Source organism: Penicillium hispanicum, assembly GCF_028827665.1.
Source record: "Penicillium hispanicum strain IBT 35686 chromosome Unknown utg000007l_segment0_segment0, whole genome shotgun sequence".
Taxonomy (NCBI): Eukaryota; Fungi; Ascomycota; class Eurotiomycetes; order Eurotiales; family Aspergillaceae; genus Penicillium; species Penicillium hispanicum.
Window position 1 is genome coordinate 267,840 of NW_026623199.1, and position 17,775 is coordinate 285,614.

The 17,775-nt window shown below is 52.3% G+C and overlaps 8 protein-coding genes across 8 annotated transcripts; 5 read left to right on the plus strand and 3 right to left on the minus strand.

Annotated features, from left to right (window-relative positions):
- Positions 1–80: 80 nt before the first annotated feature.
- On the plus strand, positions 81–1,703 carry N7459_007879 (uncharacterized protein; the record flags this gene model as incomplete). Its single annotated transcript, XM_056947047.1, has 1 exon — positions 81–1,703. One exon carries the CDS (start codon positions 81–83, stop codon positions 1,701–1,703), a length of 1,623 nt encoding a protein of 540 aa, XP_056796557.1.
- Positions 1,704–2,693: 990 nt separating this feature from the next.
- N7459_007880 (class I SAM-dependent methyltransferase) lies at positions 2,694–4,315 on the minus strand (the record flags this gene model as incomplete). Its single annotated transcript, XM_056947048.1, has 11 exons — positions 2,694–2,763; positions 2,818–3,246; positions 3,322–3,508; positions 3,573–3,598; positions 3,650–3,690; positions 3,739–3,811; positions 3,869–3,910; positions 3,959–3,988; positions 4,043–4,099; positions 4,162–4,214; positions 4,283–4,315. The coding sequence occupies 11 exons, from the start codon at positions 4,313–4,315 to the stop codon at positions 2,694–2,696; spliced, it is 1,041 nt and encodes a 346-aa protein (XP_056796558.1).
- Positions 4,316–5,362: 1,047 nt separating this feature from the next.
- Positions 5,363–5,974, plus strand: N7459_007881 (uncharacterized protein; the record flags this gene model as incomplete). Its single annotated transcript, XM_056947049.1, has 2 exons — positions 5,363–5,378; positions 5,454–5,974. 2 exons carry the CDS (start codon positions 5,363–5,365, stop codon positions 5,972–5,974), a joined length of 537 nt encoding a protein of 178 aa, XP_056796559.1.
- An 848-nt stretch (positions 5,975–6,822) lies between these two features.
- N7459_007882 (Voldacs domain-containing protein) lies at positions 6,823–7,928 on the plus strand (the record flags this gene model as incomplete). The annotated part of the gene is made up of 2 exons (XM_056947050.1): positions 6,823–7,112; positions 7,256–7,928. The coding sequence occupies 2 exons, from the start codon at positions 6,823–6,825 to the stop codon at positions 7,926–7,928; spliced, it is 963 nt and encodes a 320-aa protein (XP_056796560.1).
- A 418-nt stretch (positions 7,929–8,346) lies between these two features.
- N7459_007883 (uncharacterized protein) lies at positions 8,347–11,031 on the minus strand (the record flags this gene model as incomplete). Its single annotated transcript, XM_056947051.1, has 1 exon — positions 8,347–11,031. One exon carries the CDS (start codon positions 11,029–11,031, stop codon positions 8,347–8,349), a length of 2,685 nt encoding a protein of 894 aa, XP_056796561.1.
- Positions 11,032–12,724: 1,693 nt separating this feature from the next.
- N7459_007884 (putative carbonyl reductase) lies at positions 12,725–13,756 on the plus strand (the record flags this gene model as incomplete). Its single annotated transcript, XM_056947052.1, has 3 exons — positions 12,725–12,974; positions 13,057–13,440; positions 13,509–13,756. 3 exons carry the CDS (start codon positions 12,725–12,727, stop codon positions 13,754–13,756), a joined length of 882 nt encoding a protein of 293 aa, XP_056796562.1.
- Positions 13,757–14,165: 409 nt separating this feature from the next.
- On the minus strand, positions 14,166–14,795 carry N7459_007885 (uncharacterized protein; the record flags this gene model as incomplete). The annotated part of the gene is made up of 1 exon (XM_056947053.1): positions 14,166–14,795. The coding sequence occupies one exon, from the start codon at positions 14,793–14,795 to the stop codon at positions 14,166–14,168; it is 630 nt and encodes a 209-aa protein (XP_056796563.1).
- Positions 14,796–15,804: 1,009 nt separating this feature from the next.
- N7459_007886 (uncharacterized protein) lies at positions 15,805–16,732 on the plus strand (the record flags this gene model as incomplete). Its single annotated transcript, XM_056947054.1, has 2 exons — positions 15,805–15,903; positions 15,959–16,732. The coding sequence occupies 2 exons, from the start codon at positions 15,805–15,807 to the stop codon at positions 16,730–16,732; spliced, it is 873 nt and encodes a 290-aa protein (XP_056796564.1).
- Positions 16,733–17,775: the final 1,043 nt, after the last annotated feature.

The window sequence follows — 17,775 nt, forward strand, 5'->3', positions numbered from 1 at the left end:
AATAACCTCTCCGAGCCAGGTTCTGGTGCCCATACTCATCAATTTCACCTTCTCGAGGACGATTCTTGCTAGCAGCCACCATGCGCTGGGTCGTCCCATTTATCCACTTTCTGTGGTTTGCCGCCATTCTTCCATCCGTATCCGGTCTTGTGCTGACCCGACGGGATGACGATACAAATGAGGTTGAATGGAACATTCTTCGCTATCTGGCTTCGTACGAGGGCCCGAATGAGGATGACCTTCAAGGAGTTCGTGGCCGCTCTCCTTCCGTCCAGTATGTATCAAGCCAAGCGGTTGATGCTAGTGTCAAGAACTATTACTCGATCGGGCAGGAGTTTCAAACCACTCCCCTTGTCGCCGATGACTTCGCGGTGGATATGGATGTCTTGGAGAACCTGCAAGACCAAGCCAAGTACAAAATCTTCACATGGGACAATGCTCAAGACGATTGTGAAGCCTTTATCCTTTATACCACATATGGAATGTGGGTGTTCAAGTTCCGAGTGTCGGCTGGTCAGGATATCATGAATGAATACGACAAGGAACGCGAGGCGAAGGGTAATCCCAGATATTTTCGCGTGACAGCCTCTAGGGTTTTCCAGGAGAGGATCCAGACCCCTTACATCGATGAAACTTCAAGGGCTTCCCCGAAAAGTCTAAGGAAATTTATCGAGCAAGTCCAAGAGAAAGGCGGAACTTTCACCCGCATCAGCATGATTCAACATACGCCAGTTGGTAAAAAAACCCCGACAAATGGAAAGCTTTTCACAGCTTTACTCGAGTGGGTTCACAGGATAACGAAGGCGGAGAGATACCAGAAGACTGCTCGTTGGTCTGAACCAAATAGGCTTCCTTGGGCTACCAATGCCGCGCCTTTTGAATCCGAGGAATCACGAAAGATGATTCTATCATTTGCTTTCCAACAGTCTCGATGGACGGGAATTGCCATGTATGGACCCGCACTAGCTTCTTTTTGGCGTTCGGATATTGCCAACAACGACCACAACGACGAGGACTGTCAGGTCATTGAAGATGTGGATGAAATCATGGATGATGCAGAACCACTAGACGTGGAGGTTGATGCCCCAGGATCTTCCAAGACCATTCTATGGGCAGACAAATCAAACAACGAAATGAAGTACGATCGTGCTTCGTCAAACGCCCCGGACGTGCTTGTTGTGCTCTTGACGACAAAAGGGCATTGGTCGCTTAATTACCCAGCCTCTGCTTTCCAATCCGCCGTCAAGGCAGTCACATTGCACGAAATCCAAATGAAACTTCAGAAAGGAATCAAGAGCCTTGAGAAGAAAAACGCCCAGAGCCTTGATATCATTACCCTTGTCTCCACTGACCCCCAGACTGGGTATATCTACGGAGCCTCATACCTGAGAGAGGTTCTCAAGATCATCCAAAAGGGTACAGCTCCCCTTGGCGGAGGTGACGCGCTTAACCGGGTTACGCTCATCCATCCTACTCCAGCAGGGGTGATGGCGGACGCACATCTATTCCTATTGAAAAGCGCCAAAGCTCCCAAGGTGTATGATGTGGAGAACAAGGGGCAAACTTTCGAGATTCTCTATGATAACGCAATTCAAATGAGCATGATATTTGGCGATGGCTCGGGAGGACCGAAAGTGGGTGTGTCTCTGGGAGAAAAGTCTTCTATTGACGACATTATACATTTAAGAGCTACAGGATCCTAGGGAGGGACAAGGAAGACACCAAAGTGCAAAGGTCTCTCTATACTGAGAGAGGGTTGAAGAGTATGGCTCGGTGGTTTGGCCTGTATATTTTGTTTAGACTGTTGCCTATTCTCAACTCCTAGAGATTCACCTTCAGACTTCATCTTAGATTGTCAAGCAGTCCTTCAACCAGAATCTATATAATACAACCCTGTCCAAGTTTTCCCCCACTGCCGTAAATTGCCCCTCCCTTATCAACTTATCCTTTAAACCTTCCAATATCCACCACGATGCGTCGGTTTGGGCATTGAAATTAGTGCAAATCGATGCTCAAGGATCGACTTACCCGAATCCACTTGTGCTGCCATTGTTAATACGGCGAGTTGATTCTCTGGAGAAGGCTTACAGGATCCTCATTTGACGGGAAAGGGGTATCTATGAGAGCTAACGTTGAATGTGAACCTTTGCTCGAAAGCCTCTTTAGACCAGGGACGGCCCCTTGGTATTCCGATCTTTCAAAGTTGGAGATACAGAAGGCGTGGCTATCCCACTCCGTGGTTCCCCCGCAAATGAAACCTGGACTCGCTATATATTGAGCCCGAGGCTCGGGTCCCTTGTTGTCAAGAGTGGTCATATGGGTTGCATGTTCTGTTATCCAAATGTGGGAATGAAAACGAAGAAATTCCGAGACTCTGCCCCGACCCTTTTCTGTTCTGCCCCGTGGGGTTGCCGTCACCGGAGAGAGGCTTTCCAGATAATCCAAAACTAGACTCAAGAAGACCAAGGCACCTAGGTAGGCTTTTCAAAAGACTGTATATGTCGATTCCTTATACACCACCCAATATGATGTGATAAGTATTGATTTGAAGATGTATCCATGGATATCAGCAGTATGTGTCCAACTAGAATAGCGATCCATGAATTCGCCACCTGGTCAATAACATGCAAGCCCGTCAGGCATGCACGATGTAACTTCATATTGACCAGTCCACGACCACGCAAATTGTTGAATTAAGAACTCGGCTCTGGCTTCACTGCAGGTTCTATGCTGTCAAAAGGCTTTCTGGCCCAGATTCTCCGGCTGTATCGTGTGTTAGCGGTTGTCCATCATAACAGAACGGAAAGCAGCGCTTACGCCCTCTGGTAGACGTGAATACGAGGGTTCGATAATTCCTTCCGCATCTTGGCGCAGTAGACATGAACTTCCTCCTTGGTCCAAGGCGCTGGGTCCCCAAACTGGGTCAAGAGCCACATGCCGTAACCTTCCATTCCCGAAAGCCAATGTTGGAAATTTATAGCGCCGGCTTCTTTGAGCTGTTTATCCTTGGGCCAAGGCCCAATGGGCCATTTGTAGTCTTTCGTATGAATGTCCACGAATCCAGCCTTCTCGATGGCGTCGCGGAAGGTTCGCATAATGCCAAGGGGCCGGCCGGCTTTGTCGGCTGCAAGGGTGAAGCGCGGGCCCCAACTCCGAAGAATGCTGTCCTCCGGCATGCTGGCGTCATCGCATTCAACAAAGGAGCTCATTTCAAGTTGTTCAATCCATCCTCCGGGGCTGAGATGACTGAAAGATGGAGAAAAAGATAAGTCTTTCTGGATGAATCTGGGGGCTTGGGAGAAGGTCATTTCCACCACTCACTCATAGCATTGTTTGTAAACGTGATCCGTTTCCTCTGGGGTAAATGCCGAGTCAAGGAGGCGAAAGTGAATAAGATCAAATGGGTCCCTCCAAGTCCACTCTTGAAGGATGTCATCAACCTCAAGGATGCAATTCGGGGGGAGCCAGGTTACCGGAGGTGGAAAGAGGTCCACGCCGCGAACCGTTGCTGTGAGGATTAGCAAATCCCAGGATAGATGGTATCAGCTTCTGGATAAGGTCTAGTACTGTACCATCTGGGAACATGTCAGCAACATCTCTGAACTCCAGTTAGCGAATGCGAGCTATGGAGAGACAAAAGTAGTCTTACATGGCCCACGAGCCTTTTCCAGTTCCGACGTCAAGGATATTCTGTCTATGTTATTATCGAAGCCACAAACGGACTGCTGCCCGGCTCACCTTTGGCGATTCAATTGGAGCTTGGAACAATGGGTTTTCCTTGTGTGAATCTATGACCATAGCCAACAGATGACTGGCGAGAGACGAGATTAATGGTTTCCTGGGGCTCCAGTGATCAGACTGTATTTACCTGGCCTCATATGTTTCGAACATTTGCTCGTCCGACGGCACACTATCTGAGTGAGTATGTAGACACTGGAGGCAGGCTGGAGCCACCTACTGCGCGTGCTTTTGGCTAAGGGTTTGATATCTAATAGGTCTGTCAGCAGCGGATCGATCTCACCTTAGAAGGACGGGGCTTTACTTTCGGCCATTTTCCATCAGTCCGCGGTAAATGCTGGATGCAAGAGAAGTCGTTTCGCTGAAATACAACGTGTTAGACCAAGATCCGTCTTCGGGGGGAACCAGCGCAGAGGCACGTACGACTCCCAGTCCTCGGGAACGTGATCATCTGTTGCGAAATATAGATTGGGATCCTGTCATAGAGTCATAAGTCAGCTTATGTCGTTTTGGACATCAAAAATCGAGACCAAGCCGCACATACCGGTGCAATGTGCTCGCTATCTTCGTTTCCCATGGTTCCAGTGCGCTATGGTGGGATGCTCAGCAAAGATTTGGGTGAAATCGAAATCAATAATAGTAGAGCGACTGGTGGTAGACAAAAAAAAACAGGGCTCCCTTCTGAGGGGCCGTCTAATTTAATTCCCATTCAAATCGGATCAAACAAACGGTAAGCCGGGCCCAGTGAGAAAACATATCGGACGGAGGGGCCCATATTCCTTCCAAGTTATCCCGCGCAGAGCGGGAGTTGCTCCTCCATTGGAGAGCAGGATCCCATATGGCATGACGAATAACAGTCGCTAACGGCCCGGAATGGAACCAGCATTCGACAGGGATTGGAAGAACGAGTCTTCTTTGTCCTTAAGTGGAACCCCGGCCGATTAGAGAGGATTTAGGGCCATAGCCGACTTACATCTGGCCACCGCTCAACGCCCGGCTAGCGCACTTCCAGACGACTGCAGCTCTGTGGCTCATTGAGGCTAGGAGAATAGTCCCGAGGCGGCTGTCCTTGATGTAGGTGAAACCCAACGACAAGTCTTGTGGATATTAATATTTAGCGTTCCCATGGGGCCGAGGACGGCTCATATATAACACAGCAAGATGCTGCGTTGCATCACTCAGGTGATAGAGTGCCCGAGGCCGAACAAAGCGGAGTCAGTAGGATTGTTGCAACCACCGTTGAATTTCAGATTGGGCGGCAGGCGTGACACTAGTCCACGAGGAGCCACAGCCGTTGGAGGCTGTCTTGCCGCAGATCCACTGGATGGGGCGGATCGGCCCTCTCGGGTGCAACGGGGAGACCACGGAGTGATAGGAATGATGCATGGAGGAGCGATGTTGACACCTATGTATGTACATATGTACATACAGGCGTGAGCCTGCATGTGCTTCCAAGGTTCATACCAGGGAGGTACATGTACATAAATTGTGCCGAGTCCAGTCAACGAAGTGGCGCAGAAGTGTATGCGGACTCCCGAGTCCGGAAACCACTTTGGCACAATCCCGGGCGGTCAACTCCGTACGTCAACTCTCCCCTCCATATCCTCCTCCTGCTCCTTCAACCATGTACGAATCCTACCGTGAGTCACTTCCGATGGGACATTGCTTGCCCTCCCAGGCTTGCTCTCCAAGTATTAACGCATGCCATTCTTTAGGACCCCATCTTCTCCTGGCCCAGGTCCCTCTGACCGTCTCGCCCTTCATCAACCTCCCCACCTCAGTTACCCTGCCCTACACTTATAAAGCAATCGCCTCGACTCTTCCACCTTCTATCACAGTTGACCCAAGCAATCCTGGTGCCCAATCTCGCTATGTTCTCTCCTCCAGTGGCGAGCACGCGGCGCATCCAGACGAAATCCTGGCCGCATGCCAATCCCTCGAGCAACACCTGAAGAAGACCCAGAATGATTCCGACAACACAATCAAGGCATGGGAACAGTCCATTCAGCAACGGGAACTGGCAGAGAAGCGACGTGTCGCGCCCGGGTGGCTTGACCGGGAAGAAAAGTTGCTGCAGCCCAGCCGAACTGTCACTTCTCCACGACCTACAGGGAATGCGACGAGTCTACTGGACAGCTCTTCGGCCGACCAGGGTTCTGCAAACTTGCCATCAATGATGCCCCGAACTGAAGCGGAAGAGCTAGATAGGGCATTTGGTGGGCTCGGTGTAAAATGAATGCAGACTATGCAGCTATCGCATCCCCCGCGTGTGCTGCTTTGCATTCTTGAAACCCCCTCTCCCGGCCGAGACAAGGTGCCGTGGCACGGCTTCTACAGTGTGGTGCTGGATCTGTGCCCCGGGAAGGCCTATTTTGGCTTTCAGGCTGGTTCTTTTTCCCCCGGATATCTCATGATCACATGAGCACTACCCTGCATGAGGCAAGCACCCCTTATGCAAACCAACCCCTCCAGTCGTGTCGCTTCGGCCTGTCTGTGTCAGTTCTGGGCCATGCAGCTTGATAGGATGTGAGCTTAATGGACAGAATGTCAGATCTAGCCCCTTGACTGGACTCTCCCGGCATGGTCATCGGTATTGGCCGGCCAGTCCTGCTCAACGGAACGATAATCAGCAGTCATATCATTCAGCTTTAGGTGGTTCAGCAGACTTAATATCTACGTATTCATGGATATACCTTGCTTCAATGAATGAAAGTAGTTATATACCAGATTTAGGCTGGTATATTTAGGTTTGCTGAGGGACTGGAAAAGACCCAGCTGTCATAATATATATGCAACGAGGGCCGAACAATTGGGATCCGGAGTTAAGAAATAAAGAAAAACAAAAACGGAATCAAGTAGCCTCTACTAGAATACCAATGCAAGCCCATTCTTGATGATAACCGGAAACACAGGCAGTGGCGTACTCGAGTCGCAAGCGGATGCGACAGACCCGCCCGTCCGCCCAGAGCTCCCGCAGCTATTTTTTTTATCTTGCATCAACCCCAGACCCCCACCGATCTCAAGAAATTCAACTCCAATTCACCCTAAGGACTTGACCGGTCATATTCATATTTATTGCTCGACATGGAAGTTCTCCAGACCACCCCCGAGGCATCGGGCTTCGTCCCTCTCGCCGAGCATCAGTCGCGAACCCCAAGCTCATTCCACTCCGGACCTCCGGTGCTACACTACCACAGCCAGCGATGCAAGGTCGTGATCCTGGAGCGCGACCTGCTCGCCACACCTGCTCTGAATGCCTTGCGTGGAGCAAGCCACGCTGTGAATGAAAGCGACAGTACCTCGGCCGATGCGCCGCCGGACGACGAGGGCCACGAGGTTGCCATCGAGGGCGTGGATACATGGGTGACATCAGAGTGAGCCCGACCTATTTCAGTTGATATATCTTCCAGCCGAACGTCCTGGGACAGCTTGGTGTTCACTCACCTACCTCATCTGCTCCCTGGAAATCAAGCTCGGAACCCGCAGCAACAACACCGCTAACAGTTCCCTTCACTAGCAAATTCCTCCTCTATTCCCCAACAGCCTCGACTGGGATCTCACTTCCCTACCCCTCCATCTCCTTGCACGCCATCCAGCGCCTCCTTGTGCCCGGCACCGAGGCAGAGGTGCAGGGCCTGTATATGCAAATCGCAACCCCATCCGCACCCTCCGAAGAAGACGAGGAGCAGTGCATCACACTGACAGTGGTACCACCCACCGAACCCGGCGCGGTCGGCGGCAGCACGGCCTCAACCGCCGCCGCGGAAGCAACAGCCACCGAGCGCGCGGCGCAAGATCTCAGCGACGCGCCCGCGGAGACGCCCACGCAGATGCTCTACAATGCCGTGTCCGCGTGCTCAAACCTCCACCCGGATCCCGTGGAGCCGGGTGACGAAGACGAGGACGAGAATGAGGGGAAATTCTTCACGGCGGATGGGCAGTGGGGGACGCTGGGTTCGACGAATGGGGATCTCCCGCCGCCCTTTGAGGGCAGTTCCGGGTGGATTACGGCGGATAATATGCATGAGTATTTTGACGAGGATGGGAACTGGATTGCTGAGGGCGAGCCGCCGTCTTTCCCGCTTGGACCTGGGGCTGGAACTGTGAGAGCGCGCGAGGAGAATGGGGATGGTCAGGCGCAAGAGGGTGAGGATGAGAGCGACGAGACGAAGTGGCGACGAACCGAGTGATTTCCACATGTATATATTCTTTGGGGATTTCCAGACGGTGTTGGAAAAAGAAAAAGAATCTGGAAAAGAAGTGACACAGAGGGCTTTTCTCTTTTGATAAATTTGGATTTAGAAGAATGGAGGAAAGCTCGAATGGAACTTTGAAGCTAGTTACCCAAGCGAGCTATTTCCTATAGTCAATTGCTACACTTGCAGTCGAACGCGTTAGGATAAATATTCTCATTTATAATTACGGCTACCTAATCATGGATATCACACATCATAGAGGGTGAAAGAAAGCGAAGGCGAAGGAAGACAGGTGCTCCAGGCGAGAAGAAAGGTATAAGGCTTTTAAACTCAAGCAAGAATCATGAACAAAAATCATACCCCCGGCATCATCATCGAGATACGAGAACCCGAGGGAAAAGAGAGAAAACGGCTACTCTCTCAGAAATCCATCACCGTCGTATAGACTGGCTGGTGTACCAGTACACCCAATCCCTAGCCCCAGACCCGGCTTATTTGGCGTTGCCATACCACGCCGAGCAGAGGTGGGAGTCGGCGGCATCCGCTGACTGGACATGCGGGTAGGAGAGAACTCGGCGTGATGAAGGGTTCGCGGAATGCTGTTCCTGGCTTGGGCGGGCGACGTGCTGTCTGGGAAGCTATAACCAGCGAGTTGCGCAGCCGGTGGCTTCGGCGGCGATCCGCCACGGTTGGCATCCTCCCAGATGGTGACGCGGTCTTTCACGGTAGAACCTCCCTTTGCGCCGTAGGGGGGTGATGACGGAATGTTTGATTGGGCCATCATGCTGGCGAGAGAACCTTGGGAATCACGGTAACGCCGGTACGAACGGTCAGCTGGGTCGGTGTTGGTTCGATGCAGTGAATCAGTCGACTTCCGCCAGTCACTACCTTGGGTTCCTGTGATGAGAGGGAGCCTGCTGGGTGATCCGGCGCCCATGAGTGATTCTATGGGTTTTGGCGGTGGTGCACGGGTCGAGCTACTTCGTACAGGCCTACCAGGTTGGCTCCGCGGGCCCTTGACATTGGAGCGTCGCGGACTACCAGCGCCTGGAGATTGCTCAAAGGTACTGGGAGATGGGGCTTCGGGGATTGACCAGACTGGTGGGGGGTGCTGGGGAGAAGGCGTGTGAGAGAGACTGCCGTCGGTGGTGGCAGGAAGAGAGGTGAACAGCTCGGGTAGAGCTCGATTTTTGTCAAAAAGAGAGTTGGTTTCTGCTGTGTCGTCTGGAGTCTTTTGCCTCTTCTTTGACGGGCTTCGGTTGTATAAGGAATGTGGTTCCTCAGCTAGCGGACCAAGGTTACTAGGAGGGGGCTTGTTCCGGCGGCTGGTGCGCTTCGACAGAGGAAGAGATGAAATGGTGTTATCTGAAAGAGAAGGGAGCGACTTGAGCGGGCCGTTAATGGCGCTTTCGCGAAGATCTAGCTCCTCAATTGCGTCGAGATCCTCTGGTTCCTCCTCGACGGTTGGGGAAAACGCGGGTCCTCCAAATGTCATAGGGGGATGGATCGAGATACGTACACAGTTCTGACGGCGATGTCCCTTGCGTTGAGGTTTAGAGCCCTTCATCGCGGAGGGGAGATGTCCGCCTCTGAGGGACAAGCTGGAGCGTTGCATTGTCGGGCTTGGGGACACAGAGCTGACTGGCATTTGCCCAGGAGATCCCATGGAAAATAGGGTTCCAGTCGAGTTTGGTGAGCCCCCGTAGAAGGGATCATTCTCGTTCTGCTCGCCTTCATACATCATTGGGCGTTGGAACTGGCTGAAGTGAGGCACATAGACCATTTGCGAACCGGATGACTTCCTGGCCAAGGACTTGACATTATAGACCCCGTTAATGGACACAGGAGTTCCACCGCGTAAAGATGCATGGCGCTGGGGAGGGTTAGATGGCAATGACTCGCTGCGACGTGGTGGACCGACATATTTGTCACTGGCGTTGCTCGGGTTTCGAGACGTGGTGGTCAGACTTCGTCGAGGGGATGTCATAGGCTCTAATGAGGATCTTCTTCGGGTCTCAGCAGTTGAGGATGACCGAACGGGAAAATTGTGCAAAGGTGGCAGAGAGCTATTGTCCGCAATAAAGCTCCGACGGCCGTTCTTCACACCGACGTCGTTGGCGCTGAAGGGGACGAAGGTACCAGACGGGAAGATTGGCGATGTGAGTTCAGTATCAGCCGACCTCGGGCCATTCACGCCATCATCCAGAATCGAGCTGTTCGTGGTGTCAAGGCTCATGGAGGATAACCGCATGACTGAATCATTTCGCAAATAACTGAATCGGTCTGGTGGGTACGCAGTCGGTGGAGGGGGAGCAGGTATAGGTTGATTCGGCACGGTCCCCGGTGTTTGACTGGCGATGCTCGTGCCGCGAATTCGTCGCGGAGATTCTTCGAAGACTTGTGGTGCCGGATCAAAGGAGTCCGGTGAGTTGCAGTCTTCAAATACGGGAAAGAGGCCAGACCGGTCCTTTTGTGAAGGCAATGGCCAAGCAGGGGACACTGGACGCATGCCTAGATGGAACCCATTGTCCTCTTCTTGACCGATTTCAGGCGTCTGACGGGGTGTTCTCTCTGCTGGCAATTCAAGCACCCCTTCGACCGCCGACAGAGGGATATCTTCCCGTGAATCCGATGGTCTGGGAGGGCTGGCGAATTGATGCGTGGCAGTCTCACTCACGGTCGCCATGGAACTCATACGTTTATGCGACGTCCTCGAGAGTCGTTTCGATCGGGATCGAGAGATTGAATTCCGAATTGATCGAGCTTTATCCATCAATGGAAACAGGGCATCCGATCCGCTCTTCGGCTGCAGCAGAGTCTCTCGGGAAGCCAGCTGGCCCCATTCTGTCGGTTTCCCATAAGGAAGCTGACCATGGGCTCTCAGAGCGGTACCCTCCGCGTGAGATAACTCGGTCAAAGTATGGCCGGTGAAGGTGCGTATGCCACGCCTATTGGGTCCCTGCTTCAGGCCCAGCACCTTCAGTGCATGGCGCTCCTTGCGAACCCTGACCCAAACAACAATCCCAACGACACCAACGACTATAAAGAAGGCCGCGCCGGAAGCGGCGATGGCTACCACGGCGCTCAAGCTCAGCATAGCCTCGCCGGCGTGTGAGTTTCAACCTTGGGTCCCAGGTGAAGTGCGCGCGAAATCGCGAGGACAGTTCCGTTTAGTCGCTCATCCGTTGAAGACACTGCGCTGTCCACTGTCACTTCGTTGTCCACTGTCACTTCGTTTCGTCAGATATCGCAGAATGGAGTAGGTATAGGATTTGGATTCAGCAGGACGGGTGCACGTCGACCAACGGTATAATGGCAGAGCCCCGAGGAGGCAGAAGAACAGTATCAGCGGCACCAGAAGTCGCATTCCCACCCGGGGGCCCTTCATTTGTTATGAGAACATTGATCAGAGCCCAAGAATGTAAATGCATCACCACTGGCACCGTGAGGAATGTTGGCGGCCACACCACGCCTACCCCCTTGGTTGCCATCTATGACATGCCGGGCAAATCAGGTAGCCTCAGTGGGCTATTGGAACGTCTGTGGGTAAAGTCCTGGATGGTTGGAATGGAGATTAAATGCCGTAATCGACAATGCATTGTGTACTATATGAATTCCAAGTAATGATCAACATGATCGGTTGCTGAGAGGAAATGACAGGCTGCCTCTCATACTGCCCATGAGATGAAAGAGAGCCACCTGGAAAGATATCTGGCGCTTGTCAAAGAAGAATAGATGGCCTTGGGTCCGACGTCAACTGTTTGTTGTTGCTGGTTGTGATGCCATCGACGTCTGGATAGTTTAGATCAATAGAATCCGGACAGGGCATGTCGCGCACCAGTAGACCTGGACTCACTGCACCAGCGCGAAGGAGCCGTGACATGCAGAGATGCAGACAGACTTCCAAGTCTCACACCCACGACTCTCATGAAATGCGATCCTCTCGAGGCGGCTGTTGACAGTATTGTCGAGAAGGTTGAGAAAAGAATATCTCGGGCGGGACTTTCCCTCGCAGTTCAGCCCGCTCCGCCTGTCCACTGACTGGACCCCTCGCACCCCATGGGTGCTGATGGAGCCAACAGCTTATCTTGAGCACACCTGCGGATTGATGCAATGAGCCTGCATTTCACAGCCCCTGTCATGTACAAGCATAAGGTGTTGATTCCACGCCTCGGGGCTCGGGGCTGACATGCCGTTTCCGGGCTCGTGTTACATAATCCAGTCAGCTGACAGCTCCTTGCTCGATGCTCACCGCCTTTGCGCCTAGTGGTGGAGCGAAGCAGAAGTAAACATTGCCCAATTGGAGAGCGCGTGAGAGAAGAGAAGACAACAGCAGAGCCGAGAGAGTGTATGGGCTGTGAGGAAGATGGGGTCAAGAGGACACCTTCGGGCTATCGGAAAAGCCGGCCCCCTCGACCAATTAACCATGATACAATGGCTGTGGAAGTGATGTATGCCATCGCACCTCCCCCCGCCAACTTCGACCCGCTTTACTGACTATTCTGGGGCGCATACCGTCAGATCTACAGGGCCCAGTCGCTATCGGCGAGACACTGGCGTCAATGTATCAGCTTGCCACGGCAGTCTCGTCCTGCTTCCCCGCCAGCGCATCACTCACCGTCTTATCACATCCAGTGTATGTTCCCCGTCTAAAATGGCCAACGAGGAGCTCTATTTAAGTGATCTCCCATGACCCCGGTGCCTGCCAACCTTTCGTCTTGTTCACTCTTCTTCCCCTGCATTTTCCATCTCATATTCTCCTTCAGTCCCACTGTTTTTTTCTTGACACAATGACTGCCAACCCAGTCCAGAATGGACTCTTTGTCCACAACAACACTACCCCACCAGAGCACCCCAGCCTGATGAGCATGTTCTCCCTCAAGGGTAAGACCGCAATAGTTACTGGTGCTGGTGCCGGTATCGGCCTGGCCGTCGCTCAGGGCCTCGCGGAGGCCGGTGCCAACGTTGCCATGTGGTATAAGAGTAACTCCCAGTGTCCCGAGCGAGCTGCGGAGGTTGCTTCCAAGTACGGGGTCCAGAGTATGCCTTGCCTCTCTCCATATCCTCTCCATGAAATCATGGAATCATTTATTGAAGCTCACGACGACCTTGTTCATCACAGCGAAGGCCTATCAGGTTGAGGTCACCGACCCCCAGGCCGTCCAGCAGGCCATCGACGCCGTTGTGAAGGAGTTCAACGGCCGGCTCGACATCTTCATTGCCAACGCCGGTGTCCCTTGGACCCAGGGACCCATGGTCGATGGCCCCCTCGAACACTACCGTGACGTCGTCGGTATTGATCTAGATGGCACCTTCTACTGTGCCCAGGCTGCAGCAGCACATTGGCGACGACAGAAGGAGGAGGGCACCGACATCAACGGAAACAAGCTCCCCAACTTTACTTACGGGAGCTTTGTTGCTACTGCTTCTATGAGCGGCCATATCGTCAATTTCCCACAAATGCAGGCTGCCTACAATGCCGCCAAGACCGCAGTCATCCATCTTTGTAGGTGCCGCTCCACACTCATACATGCAGATGACTACCCATTGAGCCCCACTAACAGCCCACCGCAGGCAAGTCGTTGTCTGTAGAATGGGTTCGCTTTGCCCGCGCTAACACCGTCTCCCCGGGCTACATCGCTACTGAGATCTCGAGTTTCGTGCCGGAGCAGACTAAGAATATCTGGCGGGACAAGATTCCCATGGGCCGCGAGGGCCAAGCCCACGAGCTGAAGGGAGCTTACCTTTATCTGGCCTCGGATGCATCCACCTACACCACCGGTGCCGACCTGGTCGTCGACGGCGGTTACTGCGCTCCGTAAATAACTGATGGCTGGGCGCATTATTTGACAAACTGGGTCTCGAGCTTGGGCCTGGATTTATTACGAGATTATGTTTTTTCACGAGATGAAAAGACGACATGAGCGGAAATACAAGGGCGACTTGGATGGGATCCGACGTTGACGCAGGCCAGCTTGACCATCTCTAGAGGTGCATTCTTCGTAGGGAAGGAGTAACTCGTCCCATCGCATTTTTGCTCGCTACTTTACACAAAAACCAGATCGTGCGCGCCGCTCGAACTAAAAGCGCCATGCGCTCCATCGCACCACTCCTCGCCGTCACATCCTTGCGTAGCGCGCATCTCCTTCATGCTGACCTTGATAAGCCGAGCCAATCGATACCGGCGCCACAGCCACCTCAACCCCCGTGATCGGGACGCATAGGTCAAGGTCAAGCATCTCTGCGTCTGACCGGTCGCCCCTCAGGTCCGTAGCAGATTCGCATGATTTGCTCGTCGGTGACTTCGTGCATGTGCTGCAGTCCCCACTCGACGATGTCGTCGGCCCAAGACCAGTCCTCCTCTTCGTCATCATGATCATCGTCGTCAGCCCTGAAGAGTTCACCAAGGCCCTGTCGAAGCCGTTCTTCGTTCGCGCGTAGGTCGTTGAGCATCACGCGCAGGGCGGGGTCGTTCTCTGTGATGCCCCAGGTTGGCATCCAGTCCCAGATCCAGTGTCTGGCATTTCCTTGAGGCTGGTTGCGGGCTCTGGCATCTGCGAAGTGGCCGGGGAGCGTAGGTTCTTGATGGGGGCAGTCGGAGTCGGTCATCGAGGACGCATCGGTCGTGTATTCGAGATCGAGCGGCGCCATTTCGTCTCCGCTGTGGACTTCAGGCGCATTAAGGGGACGGTATGTACCGTTGTCGACCCGGATGCTTTGGCTGATGGCACCGTAGGCCCGGTGCACCATCTGCTTGGCTTTTTGCCAAGCCCGTCGGAGGGTCCGGTGGTGGACGCAGAGGAGGAAGAGGCCGGAGAGGATGAGACAGGCCATCGGGAAGATAAGGGGGGCGTTCGCCATGATGAGGTTTTGCTTGGATGGTGCTTGACATCTTCACGTTCGTTCTGTATTCGAAATGTTTGTGTGTGTTCCGCTTATGTCGTCGCGCTTATGTCGTCGATGACTCGTCGTCGTTGACTTGTGGTGGATGTGGCTATCTACAAGGCGAGCGACGTGGTGAGCGACAACCCGCACGATTTGGCATGCGATGCCAGGATATCATCTACCATACAATTATATGATAGAATTTACAGCGATAAGACTCCAATTCTAGTGGACAGGAGGCATATTGCACATTATGAGGCTATACTTGCAAGGCCCAGAATTGCACATAGGGCTTTGACCAGGAAGACACAAATGTCCATTAAGTAATGCAAAGCAATAGTTTAATCAGGATTATTTAGGCAGTAACTCCCGATCAAAATACAGGCATATCAGAGCTTCAAAGCAAGGTTATGTTGTGCTCATGCCGAGCAAATGATCACCCAATGCCGAATCCGACCTCACCTACTGACGCCGTCACGCTCCCCCGCGATCTGCATCCACAGGTGACCAACGCTCAGATGAACTGTCATTTGATCCGAAACTGCTATGTATGACGTTCAGCTTGGAAGTGAGAGAGATTTTCTTTGAAAAGGTTTCGATTCCCATCGCAGAACTAAAAATAAAGACATTCTTTGTCTAGAGCCTTTGACGTTGCTCTCCCGGTTTGATCGCTCGGTTTTTTACACTACCTTGGTAGATATTCATCGTCAAAGTCCTTTGTATATGGTGAATAATCCCAAACATTCACTTCTATTCACAGGTGCTTTGGTCTCATCAGGGTTAATAGATTCCTTTGTTGTGCTAGAATTACTAGCAAGAACTGTGGAAGGAGAGTACTATTACCTCGGCGTGGAGCTATAAAATAATGTTTGGTATTCGCCGCGATTGTCTAATCCGATCTTCCACCAACTTCTGATACCCCTATGCTGTGAATCAATGTCCAACAATTTATTGAATCATGTCACCCGCGAGCCACTCCACCACAATGATGGAGCGAGGCAAATCTGAGACAGATACGAGCTGGACTCGTCCGAACGTGCACACCCAGAGAAAGACTTGGGAGATGACCGAACAGACAGATCTGGTGAGAACTATGCCCCATATTGATGCAACACGTGAATTGATATCAAAAATTCTAGTTTGAAGCTCTAAATGAAGCATTGTACTGTACAAAGTGCACACTGGAAGAAATCGAGCCTGCGTTGGCGGCAGACATCGACAGCGGCGCCTATAAAATCTCCCAATACCCACCATACTTCCCGAACCACAGCCGAATAGAGGATGAAAAGATCTCACCCTTGGATCCAGAGCCCAAATATCGAGAAAACTCCATCTGGAAGGTTATCACCCTGTCCCAACGCCAACGATACTACGAGCTGGTGGAGCAGCACTTGAACAGGGAGCTCGACAGGCCCGTCAAGTTGGACACAGACATTTCTGTGGTAATTGCTCACTACTATGTGGACGTCCACATTCAACGCCATTACCTTAACCGGCGTAGCATGCTGGCATTGTGTCGCGACGAGGAAGACCTGGAGGATTTCCGGGAGTGGTGCTGGACCATGGTCGAGAAGTGCAGCATCCACTATCCAGATATCGTCCCATATCCAGTGGGCGACAGCAAAGTGGAGTGGCCAAACGATGACAACGATACCATGGCACATCAAGAGATAACCTGGAGGCAGACATGGCGGGCCCGGAAGGTCCGCGTGGACAAGGTGCGAGCCAAGTGGGCGTTGATCATGGCGGAGCGGCGAAAGCAACGAGAAGCGCTCCTCGCCAAAAGCACAGATATTCTGACAGTGCGGTTGTACTGTGGAGGGGAGCTACGGAATGTGAGGAAGTTGAAGATATACCCGGAGGCGAGGCCAGGGCCCCGGATGGGAAGGCCTACGCAGAGCTCCGGGTTTTAACGGATGTGATACTCGGGGAATCGGAAAGCATCAAGCAGGAGTACGGGGTTTGGGTTGGGTGCATTCATAGCGTTCTGTTCTTGAATCGAGTTCATTGTTGCAGTGGCAGCATTCCTTCTATTTTTTCACATGTTGTCAGACGGATATGGGTAAATTCCTAGTAAGATTCGACATACTCCATGCAAGTATCACAAACATATAAGAGCGGATCGAAATGAAATATCGGAGCACCGAGGGGTGTGTGATTTGCTACCTCCTTGCTCTTGTACTTCATGAGATGCAGGACTTGTTGCACAAGATGAACCCCGGGTTCTTTTTGTTTTTTTTCTTCTTTTTTTTTTTTTTTTTTTCTCAAAGGGACCATAGATTGGCCCACGAGTGGCCCGGTTGGAAAGTCACTTTCCTGACTGCGGAGAAGCGAACGCTGGGCGCACAGAGTCATCTATATTGTGATGGCCATGGGTCGGTGTTTTGCCTCTGAATCAATACTACCCTATCACGAGTAGTGACTACGCAAAGTCCAATGGCTAACCTTCAAAAATATTCTCGACTACCCGGACATCCTACCAGGTTTAAAATCGCCCACCCTCCCATTTCAATGGACCTTGGACTGGCAGATATAACTGTGAAGTATTCAGTGATCCATCCACGACGAGATCATCCGCTGAGAGACCTAGCCACAAAATGCGACGCTTGGCAATTCTAGTGTTTCTATTTACTGTACTGGCTATCGCAACCCGGGGCGACGAGAATAAAACGACGTCGACGTAGGCAAATATTTCAATGACGAGGTTGCATGTGGTCCACGATGTGAACCTTGTGTGCATGTAGGCAATGAATGATTCTCTTGGAGCTCTCTGTCAAGGATTGCATGCTCACTGACGGTGTCATGCAGAGATGCATACGGGATTACCCTAGAGGCGAACGGCTCAATCGTTGCTTGAGGGTACGTTGTTCCTCGATTTGGCATCTGATGGATGCTGGCCATTGTGTCAACTGTAGCTTTCAACAATCTACAGATCAGAGGGAAAGGCCATGTCGAA